This window comes from Mchenga conophoros, linkage group LG10, assembly GCF_057382185.1.
Source record: "Mchenga conophoros isolate Kocher_MC1m ecotype Shallow Benthic linkage group LG10, M_conophoros_male_GT1.1, whole genome shotgun sequence".
Classification (NCBI taxonomy): domain Eukaryota; kingdom Metazoa; phylum Chordata; class Actinopteri; order Cichliformes; family Cichlidae; genus Mchenga; species Mchenga conophoros.
Window position 1 is genome coordinate 20164276 of NC_140535.1, and position 19735 is coordinate 20184010.

The 19735-nt window shown below is 38.5% G+C and overlaps 2 protein-coding genes across 6 annotated transcripts; both read right to left on the reverse strand.

The window, feature by feature from the left end:
• Nucleotides 1-362: 362 nt before the first annotated feature.
• On the reverse strand, nt 363-6757 carry ccdc169 (coiled-coil domain containing 169). Of its 3 annotated transcripts, XM_085289203.1 has the most exons (9): nt 6633-6757; nt 6452-6534; nt 6064-6174; nt 5636-5676; nt 4441-4539; nt 3966-4019; nt 3754-3825; nt 3169-3245; nt 363-2785 (listed from the first exon to the last, which is right to left on the reverse strand). In XM_085289203.1, exons 1-9 carry the CDS (start codon nt 6707-6709, stop codon nt 2587-2589), a joined length of 813 nt encoding a protein of 270 aa, XP_085145329.1. In that variant the 5' UTR covers nt 6710-6757; the 3' UTR covers nt 363-2586. The 3 variants fall into 3 exon arrangements, with proteins under 3 accessions (XP_085145329.1, XP_085145330.1, XP_085145331.1); XM_085289204.1 differs by lacking the exon at nt 3754-3825; XM_085289205.1 differs by lacking the exons at nt 3754-3825; nt 4441-4539.
• On the reverse strand, nt 6270-14566 carry sparta (spartin a). Of its 3 annotated transcripts, XM_085289198.1 has the most exons (8): nt 14393-14566; nt 13204-14035; nt 11361-11555; nt 10498-10654; nt 10039-10233; nt 9775-9936; nt 8928-9018; nt 6270-7915 (listed from the first exon to the last, which is right to left on the reverse strand). In XM_085289198.1, the coding sequence occupies exons 2-8, from the start codon at nt 14002-14004 to the stop codon at nt 7672-7674; spliced, it is 1845 nt and encodes a 614-aa protein (XP_085145324.1). In that variant the 5' UTR covers nt 14005-14035; nt 14393-14566; the 3' UTR covers nt 6270-7671. The 3 variants fall into 3 exon arrangements, with proteins under 3 accessions (XP_085145324.1, XP_085145323.1, XP_085145325.1); XM_085289197.1 differs by having other exon boundaries at nt 13204-14566; XM_085289199.1 differs by lacking the exon at nt 6270-7915 and adding an exon at nt 8072-8717 and having other exon boundaries at nt 13204-14566.
• Nucleotides 14567-19735: the final 5169 nt, after the last annotated feature.

The window sequence follows — 19735 nt, forward strand, 5'->3', positions numbered from 1 at the left end:
TTTGTGATTTTGTTTTAATTCAGTGTAATTCAGCAAGGTTGAGAAGAACTGAAACCATCCTACACGTTTCACAAATACAACTGAAGCAGTACTCCTGGTGTTTGTTTTTTTTGTTGTTTTTTTCCTATTCACTACTTCATCTCATATCGATAGAGTTTTCTGACACCCACATTTGAAAAGGTGGTCAGTAGGTGGGACATGGGTGACTGTTTGCTCTGTGGAGAAACTACAAACAGCGAGAGCGGTGATGTGGTGCTGCATACGTAATGTGAATCGTAGGAGGTGTTAAAAAAAACTGCAGTGACACAAGAAATGTTCAACTTGGCAGGCTTGTAGCACACTAGACTCAAAGCCTTCAGCTTGTTTCCTGTCCTGAAATAAAGGCCTTAGCCACAAAAGTTTAAAAACCCATATTTGAAACATTTCTCTTTTTAAATAATTCATCTCCTTGTTCAAAGAAACACGTAAGAAAACACTAAGCCCACACTTTGTTGTGAATGTAGCCTTTTATAGCTTGACATCAGGTTAATACTGTGGTTACCTTATCAAATGAAAAAAAAATACAAAAATAAAAACACAATACCAACTGCAGCAAATGGACAGAAAAAACAAAATACATTCACATTCATGTTATTAAGTATGCCAGCTGAACTGCTTGTTAACACAAATATTTAATCAGCCAATCACACGACAGCAATTCAAAGCATTTAGGCATATGGACATGATCAAATTGATCTGCCAAAGTTCAAATTGAGCATCAGAATGGGGAATAAAGGTGGTTTCAGTGACTTTGAATGTGGCCTGGTTGTTTGTGCCAGAGAGTATTTCAGAAACTGCCGATCTACTGGGATCTTCCCACACAACCATCTTGAGAGTTTACAGAGAATGGTCAGAAAAAGAGAAAATATCCAATGAGTAGCAGTTCTCAGGTTGAAAATGTCTTGTTGATGTCAAAGGTCCGAGGAGAATGGACTTCTTCAAATTGAAGGCAACAGTAACTCAAATAACCAGAAGAGCATCTCTGAACACGCAACACGTTGAACCTTGAAGCAAACGAGCTACTGAAGTAGAATACCGCACCTCAGTATGGTATTACTTGCTATTTTTGGCCAGGATGTGTCCTTCAATACGCATATTAAACAAATATGTAGGACTGCTTCCTTGCATTTGCACAACATCTCTAAAATTAGAAACATCCTGTGTCAGAGTAATGCTGGAAAAACAAATTCTAGGCTGGACTACTGTAATTCATTATTATCAGGATGTCCTAAAAACTCCCTAAAAAGCCTTTGGCTGATCTAAAATGCTGCATCAAGAGTCCTGACAAGAGAAAGACAGTATTTCTCCCATTTTAGGTCCTCTTAATTGGCTCCATGTTAAATCCCGAATCAAATCTAAAGGTCCATCTCATATCAAAGACCTCATAGTACCACATAGAGCACTCAGACTGCTATCTTACTTGCGGTTCTGATTTTGTTTTGGTGACAGACACCCTCTCTGATTTTAGGATCAGGCCTGGTGACCCTGAATCCTCCCACTGCAGCACTGCAATAGGCTTAGGTTGCTGGGGGATTCCCATGATTCACTGAGCAATTCTCATTCATTCACCTGTTCTTGCTCATTATGTGTTTATCCACCACTTTACTTTTAATCATTAGTCATTATTAATCTCTGGCTCTTCTCCACACCGTGTCTTTTGTCCTGTCTCCCTCCCCTCACCCCCAACCAGCTGCTGCAGGTGGTTGCCCCTCCCTCAAAATTGGTTCTGATGGGGGTTCCTTCTGATTGTTTGGGTTTTCTCTGTATTACTGTGGGCTCTCAACCTTACAATATAAAGTGCCTTGTGATGACTGAGAACTATATAAATCAAATTTAACTGAATCGAAAAAGGGCTCACAAAAATTGGACGACAGAAGATAGGAAAAATGTCGTCTGGCAAGATGAGTCTTGCCACTGAAACATTTAGCTGGCAGCATCAGAATTTGGTATAAACAATTTGAAAGCATGGATCCATCATACCTTTTGTCAGCAGTTCAGGCTGCTGGAGGTGGTGTAATGGTGTGAGAGATATTTTCTTGGCACACGTTGGGTCAATTAGTATCAGCGCTGTATTGTTTAAACACCACAGCCTGCCTGAGTGTTGTTGCTAATAATCTGTTTATGACCACTGTGTACCCATCTTCTGATGGCTGCTTGCAGCAGGACACTGCATCATGTCACAAAGCTCAAATCACCTCAAATTTTACTCATATGTCTTCAACAATCACCAGATCTCAATCCAGTACAGCAACTTTGAGTTGTGGTGAAATGGGATATTTAGATCATGGATGTGCAGCCAACAAATGTACAGCCACTGCATGATGCAAAAAGGACCAAAATCTGTGAGGAATTATTCTAGCAGGTTGTTGAATCAATACCATAAAGAATTGTGACAGCTCTTAAAGAAAAAGGAGGTCCAGCTGAGTACTGGACAGTACAAAGTGTACCTAATTAAGTGGCTGGTTAGTGTAGAAACTGCAGTATTTCAACATAATCAGTCGCAATGTGAACTAAAGCATAACCAAAAGCAACATGACTAAGTTTGGGTTACGGATCGTGCTTCGGGTTGTGCTTAAGCGTGGGTAACCTGTTTTTCCTTTGTAATTTCTTCTCTCCTTTTCTCTCTGCTATTCTTCCACCATCACCTCCTCCTCTTTCTTTCACAAAGGCCTCGCCACCATCTTCTTCTCCTCCCTCTTTTCCTTTCTTAGAATCAGCCTCTGCCTTCCTGCCAGTCTGCTTCCCTCTAAGCAACAGGAGATGAAAGGGAGAAAAGTACAATTTATATCTACCAAAATTGCTTTGATTAAAACAACAATGTCAGTGGCTTTATCTAACAGTCATTATGTCAATAATAGCCTTAGAAAATGTCAGAATCTATTTATTTATTTACAGCATGAATTGTTTGTCAAGCATGAATACACAGTTAAGGAGTTGAGGGAAAACTGATTTCAGTGACACATGTATTGCTTCCTCCCAAATTAATAAGTGAAATCAGAATTAAGCCAAACACCATAAAAATAAAAACCTTTGAGTGAAGCTCATTCTGCATTCATTCTATAAAGCATGTTATTGCGCTGCAGTTTATGTTATTTTGTCCATAATCTGTGGGCCTTGTGCTTCACAGACCTCATTTGTTTGCTCTCTGGTGCCCTCTGTGGCTGTGCAAAGTACTGTCTTCTTTGAGCTTCATGGGTAGATGACAGCTGTAGGAGAAGAGAACCGATTAGTAATTCAAGTCCACTCTAGACCAGGAGTGTCAAACAAAAGGTCCGTGGGCAGGAATTGGCCCAGTAAAGACTCAAATCTGGCTCACTGGAAGGCTTTGAAAAATGTGAAGAAGTGCATAGATTTTGAACTTTTAACTTTATTTTCATCAGTTTTACAGCTGGGCAAGCAATGAGCTACCAGAACCTTTTTCTGTAATTTTACACATTATTATGAAGAAAAACGTAAATGCACCATTAAACTGACATTTTTGTACATTAAAGACATCTCAGTGATTAAATCTTCAGTTAAATGTACTTTTCTGGTGTGGCACACTTAAGATCAGAGTGTGCTATATGTGGCCCATGATGTAAAATGAGTTTGACATCCCTGCTGTAGACACATGATGTAAAGCTGCAGTAACTGTGACCTATGGTCTCTAAAACACAGTGAACTCAGTTTCACTTCAGCTTGCGCTCTGCAGAAACCTGTTTTGTTGCAACATACAGAGGAAAGTCCTTGACTTCCTTTTTTGCCTGAGCAGACTGACCTGTTATATAACAGGAGAATAAATGAGAGCTGCATGAAAAAAGCAGAAACACAGTATGCAGAGTATGTCATTAGAAATATAACACTTACTGTAACACTTACCAGAGCATGTGTTTAGCAGTCAAGGATTAGTCGTTAACGGGTATTTGCTTAAGATTGTGACTGCTTACCTTAGCAATTTCTGACAGGTATGCCCGCCTCTCATCATTGGTTTTATGAAAAGCCTGAAATTTGGAAAAAACAGCAAGCTATACCGTCACAAATTTGTATTCATGAGCCACGCTTGTTCTATCAGGCAATAATCTATCTGCTCGTGGGTACAATGTGTGTATGTTTGTGTGTGCACTTCTCAAGTCTTCAATGTTAATTAGCAACAGGGATTACTGACTGCACGTGTCGTTTGCTAAACCAGCATTCAGCAAATATCTCTCTCTTTGTTGAGCAGAACAATAAACAAAACTAAATCTTTCTCAATCCACTGCTAATGGTGGCTACTCACAAGTAAACTATTTATTACCTGGAAAAAACTAAAGCTGCTTGTCTAAGAAATTAAAAAAAACAAAACATAAGTAGAACAGCAGACGTTGTGACCTCAAACAATCCCTCTCACTGTTCTATGTCAAAAGGGACAGCTAGGAGTCACACCTTTCCTTCTTGTTCAATTTGAAGATGACAATCCATTAGCTGACTCTGGAGGTCAGATTTCTCCCCGGTCAGGAGCTTCAGACGTTGTCTCAGTGTTTCCTGTGCCAAAGCGTTCCCGTTAATTAGAAACAAATCACGACAAAGAGGCCACAGAGTACGAGGGTGTCACGCTGCTGAATTACCAATCAATTTGTTCTTGAATTGCACTGTGCTGCCTGACGGGATCAAACAATAGCAGCATCGTTAATGCAGAAAACACGAGTACAAAAATGGACTGAGCTCATACGTATTTTAATAACCATATAAACACATTAGCCCTGTGAAATGGTAAGATTTATAGCCCAGAAAAGACCAGTAAGACCTTTGCAATTTTCTAGGTTTGGAACAGTCTGCTTCTTTTCATTGTGCACCTGAGAGGAGAGTGTTTTAAGGTTGCAATACTTGAACTCTATGAGTACCACTCTCTGAATATCAGTCTGATGTCTTCGGATCAGCCAAGTGTTCTTTTCTGCTTGGTTAGATCACATTTTTTTTCTTCCTAATCATTAATTGTGTTAGAGTTGTATGCCACTAAGAGGATGCATTTGAGGCACTGAGATCACTAATCAGAAATATTCTTAGCCTCATTCTTTAGAGCTTTAGACATAGTAGCATGCTCTTGTATTGCTTACTTTACCAGAACACTTTCATTTACCTCCATATTAACAGTATCATGATAACATTCCTCTCACATGCTCACTCTCTCATACTGTCATGCTCAGTTTGTCTAAAGACTTCCAGTATGCAATATTGTTTCCTTGGTTACACTAATAAGCATCTGTTAGCACTGCTCTAAGAAATACACACATATTTAGACTGTATTGTGCAACCTTTGGTGTGCCTTAAAGTATTGTAATTAGTGTGTATTACTCTCCCATGGTTTGTAATCCTGTGATTACAGCGCTGTGATTAAACTCTGGCTTATTCATCCTGCATCAGCAGGAGAATAGAGAGCAGCTGGCCAAACAGTTCTGCCTGTGCTGTCCACTCCACTTTAACCGATTCTGCATCTCTGGCTCTATCTTGTGGCGCGTGCTTCTGTCTTACACTTGCAGCTCCCTCTCGCTTTGTCAAACTGTCCTTGGAAAAAAAAATATCAAATTTAACAAAACTGATAAAGACAAACCCTCAGTGGAAAATGAACATTTGCGCTCACCACTGGCATGTCCTCATACGACCGAATAGAAGCCAGTCGGTCTGCAAAAAAAAGCAAGAGCATTTGAGTATTATGTGTGTATGCATAATACTGAAAAAAAAAACTTCTCGAGATGGGTGGAAGTATTCCATCTTGTCTTATTTATTGCACTAAATGGAAAAAGAGAGTTTATTTGAAAAATAAATATTTTCCTCCCAAGTTGCCTATTTTACACGAGCAACATCATCATCACAAATGCTTCATGTATTGGAAATGTTGAGCTCATATATTTAAAAGAGTTTTTGCAGATGACACTACTCTTGATCTGGAGAAAGATAACCACACTATACACAGAGGTATAGTGTTGTTACTTACAAACACTTGTGAAAAAACTGCAACATAATGAATGTGCTTTCACAGTAAAGTTTTTTGAAAGCCTGAGAACTTACCCACAGGGTTTCCTCTTATGTCTTCCAGTCTCTCACGGATGAGTGAGATCTGCCGTTCCAGCTGCCCATTTAGCTCTACCTGTGTCTCATACCTTGTCCTCCACTCATTTCCTGATACATCAGCAGAAACATAGAAAACCATCATAATATAGTCCTTTTGAGGACTGAAGACATTACCGACAACAAAAAGAGAACCATGTCTGACCTTTATTTTTTTTTCTGGAGGTCCTAATGTAATATCATGTGGTAAACAGTACTCAAGCTAACATACATTTAAACACATACACTCACTAGACAGTTTATTACACCTGTTCAAGCGCTCTTTAGCACGGATATTTAGTCAACCAATTGACCAACCAATTCTACCAGTCACTTTAATTTTGCTTACCTTCCCCATCAACACTGTGCAGTCTTTCTTGGAGTTCACTCGTGGTACTCCGCAGATCAGACACTGACTCTTCAAGCATTTCTCTACGACCAAGAACTAAATTATACTATTCTTGCAGTGTGTAAGTTAACATTTATTTAAACAAACAAAAAAGGTCTTTCTGTTGTTATTTCAGACTTACTTCATCCCCCTCTCCTTTTCCAGTTCTACCTGCAGCCGTGCCAACGCGTATTTACAGTCCTCGCTAGCTTTAGCCATGTTTCTGAAAAAAATCTAAGCTTTGTTTGGGTTTCTACGGAAACCGCCGTTTCCGGTGTTGTGCCAAAAAGTGATCGCGTGCCAAAAAATGATATCCAGTGTTTTTTGTGTTTTTTATGTGGAATATCTTTACGTATCTTGGTAGAGAGACCTCCGTGAACAGGGTTTACAAAGGGGTTATATATCAAATCATAAAATTAGATGTTTTTTTTAAGTATCTTTATAACTCCCTCTATTGTACTTACATTATAACCAACCCGGTCCATTTTGTCCACTTAAAGTATGTTTACAGAACTATTGTTATATTTGTTGCAATATCTGCTATCCTCTTGGCCAGATTACTCTTAAAAACACGTTTTTAATATCAACCAGATTTTTATAACTGGAAAAATTAAGGATATATAGAAGTCACTGCCAAAAACAGACGCTTCTACCTTGTTACACGAATGTTGTTTGTGGCTCAAGATGACTTGATATCCTCCACGAGGGATACATGTGACATATGTTTCACATATTATAGACCAACAAGTTATTCATAGTTTAAATACGTGCAGTTTTTGGCAGACGACCTTTTTTTTTTTTGGCACAGCTTATCAGGAAACGTCGACAAGGGCGCAGGAGTTTTTGGTTTGTTGCTTTTCTGTTTTCCTGACAGACATTTTATAAATTCATCTCTTGCTTAAATGCGCCTAAAAACGTTTAATCACATTAGTAAAAGAATACATACATTCAAGGCTGAAGACTATCTGTACATATAACATGACTATCTTAATATCTGTATATAAATGAAACACAGACTTAAATAACTTAAAATTAGAAGCAAAACTCCATTCAGTGTTAAATTAATTCTAGTATGTTCACATGGACATGACAAAATATAGCAAAGAACTGAAAGGTCTATTTTTCATAAGATCCCTATCAAAGATAAAACATGCAGGAAGGCATTAAGATGCACTGGAAATCTATTTTTTCTTCTCTTCTTCCTTGTTCTTCTGTACATCTTTTGCCTCAGCCTCATCCTCTTGTACTTCCTTCTGCAACTTTTTCTCTTCATTTGATTTTGCGGGCAATTCCTTGGCCGTGCATTTGCTGGCCTTCTTGAAAAAGGCTTTGATGCCTACATTATCGATGTTGTTTGCAGTCACGCCAATGTTGATCACCGACTGGAGACCAGTGTCTGTGGCTTCGCCTGCATTGTTGCCGTACCTTCACCACAATTAATGTGGTGAGGTTACAGAAATGGTGGTAGAGTTGTGTGATGGAAGAAAATTTAATGAGCATGTGAATTGAAATCTGGGGCAAGTTTGTTTACTACAGTCATTCACATAAAAAAGACAAAAGAATTAGGAAAACACAGTCATATCATTATTTATAGCTGTTTATTAACAACAAACTATGGAAAATATCTACAGATAAATAGTATGAAGAGCATAAGCATCACCACCCAGCACAAGCTGACATGTAACAGTAACATGGACAGACCCAGAAAGACACCTGATATTTATATTGTGTCTACACAGAAGCCACAGCTCAAACAGAACATTAGCCCAGTAGCACCAACTCCAGGGATGTATTTGTCTACACAGAAGGTGTTCAGACATATCACTGAGTGTAGGTCACCTATGTTTTCAAAGCCATTACTGTTCTTTGAATAACACACAGAGGGAATTAGACACGAAGCATAAAAGCAGTGTTGCATTTATGGGGCTAGAGCAAAGGAAACACCCAATCTGTTACGTATCCTGTTTAGGCAAGGTTTTAAATTACAAAGAGTCAAAACAGAAACCAAAACACATACTTTCTGTGTCTGACATGTATGACTAAGAAATGCCATTTTGATTAAGTTAGTTCCGCGTTATGTTGTTGTATTTATCTTGTTGACAGTTTACTGCTGTGTGCATGAAAGGGTTGAGCAGGTACACGTGTTAGTTTACAAGCCTTTTCCTTTAGTCCGCTGTGCAGTCATATGTTTCTGGACAAGTTTAAAAGATTCTCTAAGCCCCTAAATCTGAAAAGAAATAGGTGTGAAAAGCAGGTCAGAGCACCACCATCCCAAGAAGAAAGAGGCAAAGTAGGTAAGAATCAGACTGGTTTCTGATCCAGCTTGGTACTGATGTTTAAAATGACCAAACAGGTTCAGAAACAAGATGGAAACAAAAGATAACATTAATCCACTCATGATACTAAAGCATGAATTAATTAAAATATATGAACTTACTTGTAAGTGACAGTTGAGACCGTCTCTGCTGCCACACTTTTCCCAACAAGTTTTGCTCCAGTCTCCAGACTGGACCAAATGGTAGCCAAACCTAGTTCAAAATATCACCGATTTTAGAAACCTTATACGTTAGAACTTTAATGTGATAGTTAGTGCTAGTGATGATATGAGAATTGTATCAGTCTATGCACAATTTTTTAACTGATTAACATTTAGTGTCTTGAAAAAACATCTGCCCTCTCCTTGAGTTTTTGCATATTTGTCACGCAGGTGTTGTTTCAGATCATCAATCAAATTTTAATATTGGACAAAGATAAGTAAATGCCCTCTAAACCTAATAACTGGTTCTGTTAGCTTTAAGTTCAGACTTTCACTATGGCACTTCAAGACATTTATTTGGGGGGTTTTAATCATTCAGACGTGGACTTGCTGGTGAGTTTCAGGTCACTGTCCTGCTGCATAACTCAAACACAGTTCTGCTTCAGGATGTGAACTGATGGCCTGATATTCTCCTTCAAGATTTTCTAATACAGAGCATAATTGATTTCCATCAAGTTCTCCAGGTCCTGAAGCATCAAACCAGTCTCCAGACCATCACACTACCACCACCATGTTTGACTAATAGTATGATCTTCTTTTTACTAATGCTATGTTAGCTTTATGGCAGACAAGAGGATTCAAACCCTCCAAAAAATTGTCTCATCAATTCACAGAATATTTTTCCAAAAGTCTTGAGAATCATCAGGATGTTTTTTTTTTGGTAAATGTGAAACAAGTCCACTCATTTCAGTACTTTTTTTTACTGCACTGTAACCTTGTTGTGAACATCCTGAAGTCTTGTACATACCATGCACAGTGCTGACCGCTACAAACTTGGCTCCATCCATTTTGGAAGCTTGGCCGTCTTCTTTCTTCTTCAAAGCTTCTGGAACCAGTTTTGCACCATGTTTCTTCACATGAGGTGCCATCTTTTCTGCCAGTTTTTCTGCCACTGTGCCTACACCATTCACTAAAGATACAGAAAGGTAATCATTATTATTTTGGAAGTAGAGTTCAGAGATTCCATGACTTAAAAACATGATGTCTTGGATTATTTCAAAGTAGTGCTCACCCAAGAACTGGCTGACTCGAACAGCACCCCCAGTGGCCTTTCTGGCCATCTCCAGACGTTTGGTGGTACTGGGGCTGACCTCTGAAGGAGTCTCTTCAGGTGTGAGTTGGTCTCGAATCTTGGCTGCTCCTTTGTGAATGGCCCTACCAGTAGCTTCTGCTCCTTTTATCAGTGAATCACTCAACCGAAGCGCTCCTATGGAGATATATTTGAGATAGTGAATGTACAACAGCAAAGAAACTGTCATTTAAAAAATTTCTAATAAAACTATATGAAAGCTATTTCAACAACATTTTCTTTGAAGCACTGAAGGGCATTACAAAGATAAACAACACCCACTAGTGGGCATTTTTTTATACAGAGGGATGTCTAATGTATAAGAATTCAATACAACACTTTGAAGGGATATATACAAGTTATTTTTTTCCCCTTCATTAGGACTCTTGCTTATAAACTCACCTGTCAAGATTCCTTGACCCATCTTCTCACTCCATCCAGGAAGTGGTAGTTTTTCCTGCTCTCCTGCTGATGTAGTCGGTTCTACTTGCTCTTTTGTGGGATTAAGGGGGACTTTCGTACTCAAGTTGACTACCTCTGACTCTGTGCCCTCTGGACCCTGTTAAGTCAAGGGACAAAAACAGTGGGTGGGTTGCTTTAAAAAAAAAAAAAAAAAAAAGTACGCCCAAACAGAGTTGGCATATTTTTTTACCTACAACATGACATAACCACTTCATTCCTCCTGTGTCAAAGAAGTGTCAAAGAAAAATGTGTTTCTAGTATATCTAGTGTAACAACTTAAACCAGCCACAACATGAGTTTTCAGTTTCCACAAAAAGGTTCAATTAATGCTTTTACTAAGACAACTCACTAAGACACTGAGTTTGTTTTGCATCGTTTCCAGTTATTAAATCAGGGCTTGTTTAAATGCATGGACACAATATAACAAACTGCTTTGAATGTAGAGTTTCACAAGGCTTTTAATTCAGTTTGACAGTTTTGGGTAGTTTTACAGCTAACCTTTGTGATAGAGACAATAAGACAGGTAAAAATGGAGAGATAAAATCATTACACCCTCACATACCCAATGATCATTTTTGGGCACAAATAAATAGCAGACCTCAAAAAGCTTCATCTTCCCTGTACTAGTTAGCAAATTGACAGTATATGTATGTATAAAATTTCCAAGGCGCCATCAGGAGCTACTACCTACAAGGTCTTTCTGTTTCCAAACCAGGAGAAACATCCTATAAAAATTGCACCAAAGCTCCGCTCCAACACATACACACCCTTGCATTTGTTTCCTAAAGGAAGTAAAAGCTGACCTGGATCCTGAATTCAGCAAGCTGTGACAGGAGGTCCTGAAAAGTCTGCAGGTCTGCAGGAGGCAGTTCAGAAGACAACACTATACCCGCATAGCACCCTGGCATTTCTGCCAAGGAGTCAGGGAACATAAAGATCCCGGAGTTAGCCAGCAGCACTGGGGTGTCTTTTGTCAGTGGGTACATCCAATCGCATACCTGGAAAACACAATGACATTAAAATATGTAGGTGATGAATGTTAAGAGTCCTTGAAATTAGATCCACATCTGCTGTTTATAACAGAAACCTGAAATCTTTAATATGACACAGAGAGTGAGAAATGACAACATCTGCTGAGTGTTTGTTTCCATGAGGGGGAATATGTCCCATATGCAATTTATTTCATCAAATAACTTCACTGGAAGATATTATAAGATTTGGTTTGAAGGGTTTCCCAAGGATTTGTGCTTTCTTTTTCTCTTTTGAGCATAAAACTGTACTCTCATTTCCAAGTATTTACAATTTCCTCTAGTCTGTTTATAGACACGTTGTAGGATTTAAGGATTCAGGATTAATGTCACTTCTCAACTGAGGCAAAATACAGACACTTGCTGCATCGTACCACTGGTATGCCGGCTGATAACATGACCCCTGTGAGGGCACAGGACACTGAACAGCAATACAACAGAAGCGCAGAGTCATCTGTTAATGGGACCATTGTCTTGGCCCAAAACAAAGCAAGGACAGAATACAGGAGCAGCCTACCAGCCTGGTCGGGTGGGAAACAAGAGTCATGGGTTGCAGTGCAGTTTACAGCACAGCATAATACAGGCTTTGTAAAGGTGCCAGAATAGATTGGTATTTTATATAAACTCAATACAAAAGCCATCACACAGAAGGTTGCCAGAAAGCACAAAGTAAAAAGGATATGAATGGATATAAAGTAGATAAAATCACACTGTTGCACAGGAAAGATTAAGCAACGAATATCTGCTCTATAGATGAACAAGCTATAATAAGTCTCAAATGAAACAGTCTAGTTTTCTGTTAAATGAAAACTAGACTGTTATTCATTTAAGAGTCTAATAAATAATAAGCATTTGTACTTCAGCAACCAATTTCATCTGCAACATTGCTGTTTCAGTGTAACAACAATGATGGGATTGCAAGCTGAGGGTGAAGCATTTGGGCAATCTATCAATTGGTGGCATGATTAAAACTTAATATGTAACTATTTTAATATTTTTTTTAAAAAATGTTAAAGGCCTTTTTTCAGAAAAGAAATACATCTAATCCACCATTTGTTGCTAAAAAAAAAAAAAGGTGTAAGAAATCAGTTAACAACACTGCCTTTTTAGCATTCAGTTCCAACATTTTGTAGACACACATACTTATTGTTGAACTAAACATATCCATAAATTGCAGTCTACAAAAAAACTTAAGACTTTATAATACCATAATTTACTAATAAAAGTGGCACCTTTTAATTTTCTCACACTACATTACTATAAAAAGTAAGTATAAATTACGTAAACCTTGCATATAGCATAAATTATAATATGAAACATGAGTCCCACACTGTCTTGTTCGACTTGTACATAAAAAAATACATTTAAAAGGTGTATTTATTATTGTAGGGAACTTCTCTTGTGTTTTAAGTGGTTAAGGAATGTGTCAAAAACACGTCATCATTTGTAAGAGGAACATTTCTTTGACTCAGAGTTATGAAAGGCTTCTCAAACAGAAGAAACAATTCCCCTGGGGTCACACCTGCTTGCTCTTCAGGACACACGCCCAAAATAAAAATGCTTTTCTAAAATACACACTCTCACAGGTTAACATACACTTAACAATAAATATACTTACATGTAAAAACACTGCAGGTTTTTCAGCAGGGGAATCCTGCTGACTGTTCACCACAATGATGCGAAGGTAGCCTGGAGAGGAGAGTGAGCTGACTTGCCCGTTTGGTGCCACAAAAAACAGCTGCACCCCGGAAGGGATGCACAGCAGTTCAGTTCCATTTTCTCCTGCTACTGCTGCAGTCTGTCTTCCTGGACAAAAGCCACCTTCAACAGGAGCATAAGCCAGGATACGGTGCCCATCTGTGGGCTGTGGTGTGTATGCTGGAGGCTGCTCTGCTGGACTGGCCATGGCTATAGTTTTTGAAACCACTGCAGGGAGTGTGTCTGGAGCAGGAGGGGTCGCAGGACTGACAGGGACTGTGTTGGGGGTTGGGACAATGTTGTGGGTGGTAGCAGGTATGGTGGGGTAGAGATGGTGGACAGAGTTTTGGGGAGGCTGGCCGTTAGGTGCCAGGTCTGGATAAAGTTGGGGAACAGAAAGATCCTTCAACAGCTGGTCTCTCTGGTTTGCTGTTATAGTAAGCTGAGATGTTTCCAGGTCAGAAAGGTGGTTCTCAATTGTCTTTAAAGTATCCCTCATCTTCTGTTGAAGCCGCCGGGCTGTGTCCCAGTTCGCTCCCTGCTGCCGCTGCCCTCCAGTGGGAACCTCCAGTCCCTGAGTGAGGTGCAGCCGACCCTTCCTGTAATACTCGAGGGCCTCGGCTCTTTTCTCTGCCTCTTCAGCAGCCAGTCCACGACTCAAAGAATGAAACGCCAGCTCATACTGGTCCCTGATGAGCAGTAATTCAGCAGGTTCACCCATTGCCTACCACTGAGGAAAGGGCGCAAGAAAACTAGAGAGGAGATAATGAAAGCTTGTTAGCTCTCTTCTGTGTGTGTATAGTGTATAGTACCTGTTCTAGAAAGAAAATGTAGTCAGTGGCACTAATTCAGATCTTACGTACTCTGTGACAGCAGCGTTTATGAGTTACGTGAGAAAAATCTCAGCAATGTAACTGTTATTGGCAGCTGTTGCCAGCAGAGAGGCTAAACGGCAGGTTTTACCTGAACAACAAGACCTGCGTGCGAGCTTTCTAAAGCTTTCCCACACATCACTGGGAGACTACTAGGAAACTGAACTTCAATTACTGCCAAAAAAAAAGAAAATGCTTCAAAGAGTCGTTATTTGAATCTTCAAGTGTTCTACTGACATTTAGGTTTGAAAATCCCCTCCTCATATCAGTTTTCTCTTAACTCTGCGGCGTCTTCTCGCGCTCCACCAGCCTCGCGCATCAAAGTAACCGGTGTTGTGCCAAAAAGTGATTGTCTGCCAGAAACTGATTGCCGTCCGCGGGAGCGCGCGCAGCTGCTTAAAGCTGCAGCGCCCGGATTACTTGCGTTGCCAGCTACTTCCGTGCAACTGATATAACGTGGGGGGGAAAACCCAAACACATTTATGCCTTTGTTATTAGGCAAAGGTATGCATTTATGGAGCTTTAACGTTTCTTGTAACCGAATTATGACGCTATCAGAAGGTTGCTTTCAGTGTGTAGCGCAGTCACGAATGACTACACGCATCACGATGGAATAATTAATGCCTACAGGTTTAGTATGTCTACTCTCGTTGTTCATATTTGTTATAAGACTGTCGAATAGTAGTTAAAACAATAAAGACCTATTGTGCCAGTATCACCATGACTCTTTCTTGTTTGTGCAGAATAACGACTGAGAACATGGCATTTTAGCGCTACCAAAAAGTGATTGTGGCCTATAACTTGTCACTGAAACAATATTTCTGCTTCAAACTTGTTGGATATATTCCAGAAGGGTTACATGTGATATATTGTATCCCAAAACCTCTCCAAGAACTGCTGAATAACTTGTACAGGAACAATAACACTGATAATATGCCATTTTCAGCCTGCCAAAAAGTGATTGTGGCCTATATCTTGTTAATGAAATACTATTTCTGCTTCAAACTTGCTGCATGTCATTCTGAAGGGTCCTATGTGACACATTATATCCCAAACAGTCCCTTAGAACTGCTGAATAACCATTAAGGGAACGATAAAACTGATAATATGCAATTTCCAACCTGCCAAAAAGTGATTGCCGCCTATATCTTGTCACTGAAACAATATTTCTGCTTCAAAATTGTTGGATATCCTCCAGAAGGGTTACATGTGATATATTATATCCCAAACAGTCTCCAAGAACTGCTGAATAACTTTTCAAATAACATTAATATGATAATATGTCATTTTTGACCTGCCAAAAAGTGATTGTGGACTATAACTTGTCACTGAGATACTATTTCTGCTTCAAACTTGGTGGATGTCATTCAGAAGGGTCATATGTCAAATATTACATCTCAAACAGTCCCTCAGAACTGCTAAATTACCATTAAGGGAACAATAAAACTGACAATATGCAATTTTCAACCTGCCAAAAAGTGATTGTGGCCTATATCTTGTCACTGAAACAATATTTCTGCTTCAAACCTGTTGGGTATCATCCAAAAGGATGATATGTGGCACATCATATCCCAAACAGTCTCTAAGAAATGCTGAATAACTTTTAAAGGAACATTAACATTGATAATATGCCATTTTCAGCCTGCCAAAAAGTGATTGCCACCTATATCTTGTCACTGAAACAATGTTTCTGCTTCAAAATTTTTGGATATTATCCAGAAGGGTTACATGTGACATATTATATCCCAAACACTCTCCAAGAACTGCTGAATAACTTTTAAAGGAACATTAACATTGATAATATGCCATTTTCAGCCTGCCAAAAAGTGATTGCCGCCTATATCTTGTCACTGAAATACTATTTCTGCTTCAAACTTGCTGCATGTCATTCAGATGGGTCATATGTCAAATATTATATCTCAAAGAGTCCCTTAGAACTGCTGAATAACTTGTACAAGAACAATAACACTGATAATATGCAATATTCAAGCTGCCAAAAAGTGATTGTGGACTATAACTTGTCACTGAAACAATATTTCTGCTTCAAACTTGTTGGATATATTCCAGAAGGGTTACATGTGATATATTATATCTCAGCCCTGCAAGACCAAAAAAACCCCATTTGTTTGTGAAGCATGCTGGTCAGAGGGTCGCTGTCAATTTTTCAATGTTTTGGAAATGTTTCTTGTTTTGTATCGTTAGAATAGAATAGAATAGAATTCAACTTTATTGTCATTGCACATGCACAGGTACAGGGCAACGAAATGCAGTCTCCTATAATATTTATTGGTTGTTTATTTGTTTATTAATTCATTAATTTATGTTCGTGTTGCTGTGTGTGTTTCTGTGTTGTTCACAAGTTCAGCTTTGATTGCAATTTTTTTGTAGGATGATTCAATTATTTTGTGTTTCCTAACATGTTAGCATAGTTACTGTATGCAAAGAATTAATATATATGTTGTTCCATGGTTTACTGGTGTTGAGCTTCCGCTATACCCCCTGTTTCTGGTCTATTTGTTAGTTTATTTTAACTGGTGGTTTCTTCTTTAATTGGATGTAATTGTTATTTGTTTTTGGTTTTCATTTCAATTAATAAGTGCTGTATTGGAATGACATTTTTATTACCTGACATTTTGTTTTGTCTTTCCTATTACTTGGTGTTCCTAATGTGTTTAAGCAGATCTCCTCCCACCTGTTTCCATTTGGCCATTATCCTTTTTTTGTATTATTTTTGAATTACAACATTTTTGAAATTTGACGTTTTATGCACAGGTTGAAAATGACATATTATCAGTATTAATGTTCTTTTAAAAGTTATTCAGCAGCTCTTGGAGAGTGTTTGGGATATAATATATCACATGTAACCCTTCTGGAGGATATCCAACAATTTTGAAGCAGAAATATTGTTTCAGTGACAAGATATAGGCGGCAATCACGTTTTGGCAGGTTGGAAATTGCATATTATCAGTTTTATCGTTCCCTTAATGGTTATTCAGCAGTTCTAAGGGACTGTTTGGGATATAATGTGTCACATAGGACCCTTCAGAATGACATGCAGCAAGTTTGAAGCAGAAATAGTATTTCAGTGACAAGATATAGGCCACAATCACTTTTTGGCAGGTTGAAAATGACATATTATCGGTATTAATGTTATTTTAAAAGTTTTTCAGCAGTTCTTGGAGAGGGTTTGATATATAATATGTCACATAGGACCCTTCTGAATGACATCCACCAAGTTTGAAGCAGAAACATTGTTTCAGTGACAAGATATAGGCCACAATCACTTTTTGGCAGGCTGAAATGGCATATTGTCAGTTTTATTGTTCCCTTAATGGTAATTTAGAAGTTCTGAGGGACTGTTTGAGATGTAATATTTGACATATGACCCTTCTAAATGACATCCGCCAAGTTTGAAGCAGAAATATTGTTTCAGTGACAAGTTATAGTCCACAATCACTTTTTGGCAGGTCAAAAATGACATATTATCGTATTAATGTTATTTGAAAAGTTATTCAGCAGTTCTTGGAGACTGTTTGGGATATAATATATCACATGTAACCCTTCTGGAGGATATCCAACAATTTTGAAGCAGAAATATTGTTTCAGTGACAAGATATAGGCGGCAATCACTTTTTGGCAGGTTGGAAATTGCATATTATCAGTTTTATCGTTCCCTTAATGGTTATTCAGCAGTTCTAAGGGACTGTTTGGGATATAATGTGTCACATAGGACCCTTCAGAATGACATGCAGCAAGTTTGAAGCAGAAATAGTATTTCATTAACAAGATATAGGCCACAATCACTTTTTGGCAGGCTGAAAATGGCATATTATCAGTGTTATTGTTCCTGTACAAGTTATTCAGCAGTTCTTGGAGAGGTTTTGGGATACAATATATCACATGTAACCCTTCTGGAATATATCCAACAAGTTTGAAGCAGAAATATTGTTTCAGTGACAAGTTATAGGCCACAATCACTTTTTGGTAGCGCTAAAATGCCATGTTCTCAGTCGTTATTCTGCACAAACAAGAAAGAGTCATGGTGATACTGGCACAATAGGTCTTTATTGTTTTAACTACTATTCGACAGTCTTATAACAAATATGAACAACGAGAGTAGACATACTAAACCTGTAGGCATTAATTATTCCATCGTGATGCGTGTAGTCATTCGTGACTGCGCTACACACTGAAAGCAACCTTCTGATAGCGTCATAATTCGGTTACAAGAAACGTTAAAGCTCCATAAATGCATACCTTTGCCTAATAACAAAGGCATAAATGTGTTTGGGTTTTCCCCCCCACGTTATATCAGTTGCACGGAAGTAGCTGGCAACGCAAGTAATCCGGGCGCTGCAGCTTTAAGCAGCTGCGCGCGCTCCCGCGGACGGCAATCAGTTTCTGGCAGACAATCACTTTTTGGCACAACACCTGGATAGGCGCGAGAAAAAAAAAACCCCTTCCGGCCAGTCCTTTCAAAGTAAACTCCAAACCGATTGTCCGTCTTTTAACTGTTGTAGATGCCTTGCCAGTCTAAAATCTACGAAACATATGTCAGTCCCGTCTGAATGATGATGACGATAAAGCCGTTTAGACCCCCAAATCACGGACTTTTATACATCCTTTAATTATACCTTTAAAAATTAAAGATGTCATTTTAAAGATGACAAATTAAAAACGCCGAAAATCCCGGTGAGATATTTAATTTACAATTTAATGCACAATTGTAACGGCGAATATGTAAAGCTATCTCATATTCACGTAATATGACATTTGTGCTTTTATTTTGGTAACTTTCTATGTGACCGGAAGTGAATGATGTAACGGTAAACAACTTGATGTGCAAAAGAGACGGAAGAAAACGGAAAACTAATGCTAACGGAGAAAAGGGAGAGAAGAATATAGTTAAATTGTACAAAAACGAATGGTTCTAGCTACAGTCGACAGGGGAACAAGGTTTGTAATGTATATGATTTAATTTGAGCAATCTGAAATGCATAATATGTATTATATAGTTTAATAGAAAACGGTTAGACCAGCGTAATGAGCGGTTAAGATGCTGTTACATGAATAATATGTTAATTGTTTTATTTGTTTGTCTAGCTCTTACGTTGGTTCGTTGTCTGATACACGGCAAGGAATAATAAAGGTCATTCAACAACCATCAGTTCTGGCCTTCTCAGTTCGACTGGATGCTACAACAATATTTAAACATTGCAATTTAAATGCATTAAGAATTTCATTCAGAAGAAGAAATAAAACACAGTGACAAAAACTCTTGTGAAACTATGAACTTTTATTGAAAAGTTCATGCTATCTAAAAACATTTTTCAATCAGTCATAATACATAATTCTAGTAAACTACCACTAAATACTACCTTCCAAAACTTTTTCCATTGCCACCATGTACATATAAAAAGTGGCTTTTAGTTCACTTTTACATTAACTGCGCAGAATGGTGCCTTAGTTCAGGCTTAAAAGGCGGTTTGTTTTAATGCAAATCATTTTCTGTGTTAACATAAATCTTGCGGTTTGTGTTTGCAAGTATGTATTGCACATGTACAAGTGCTGTAGAAAAAA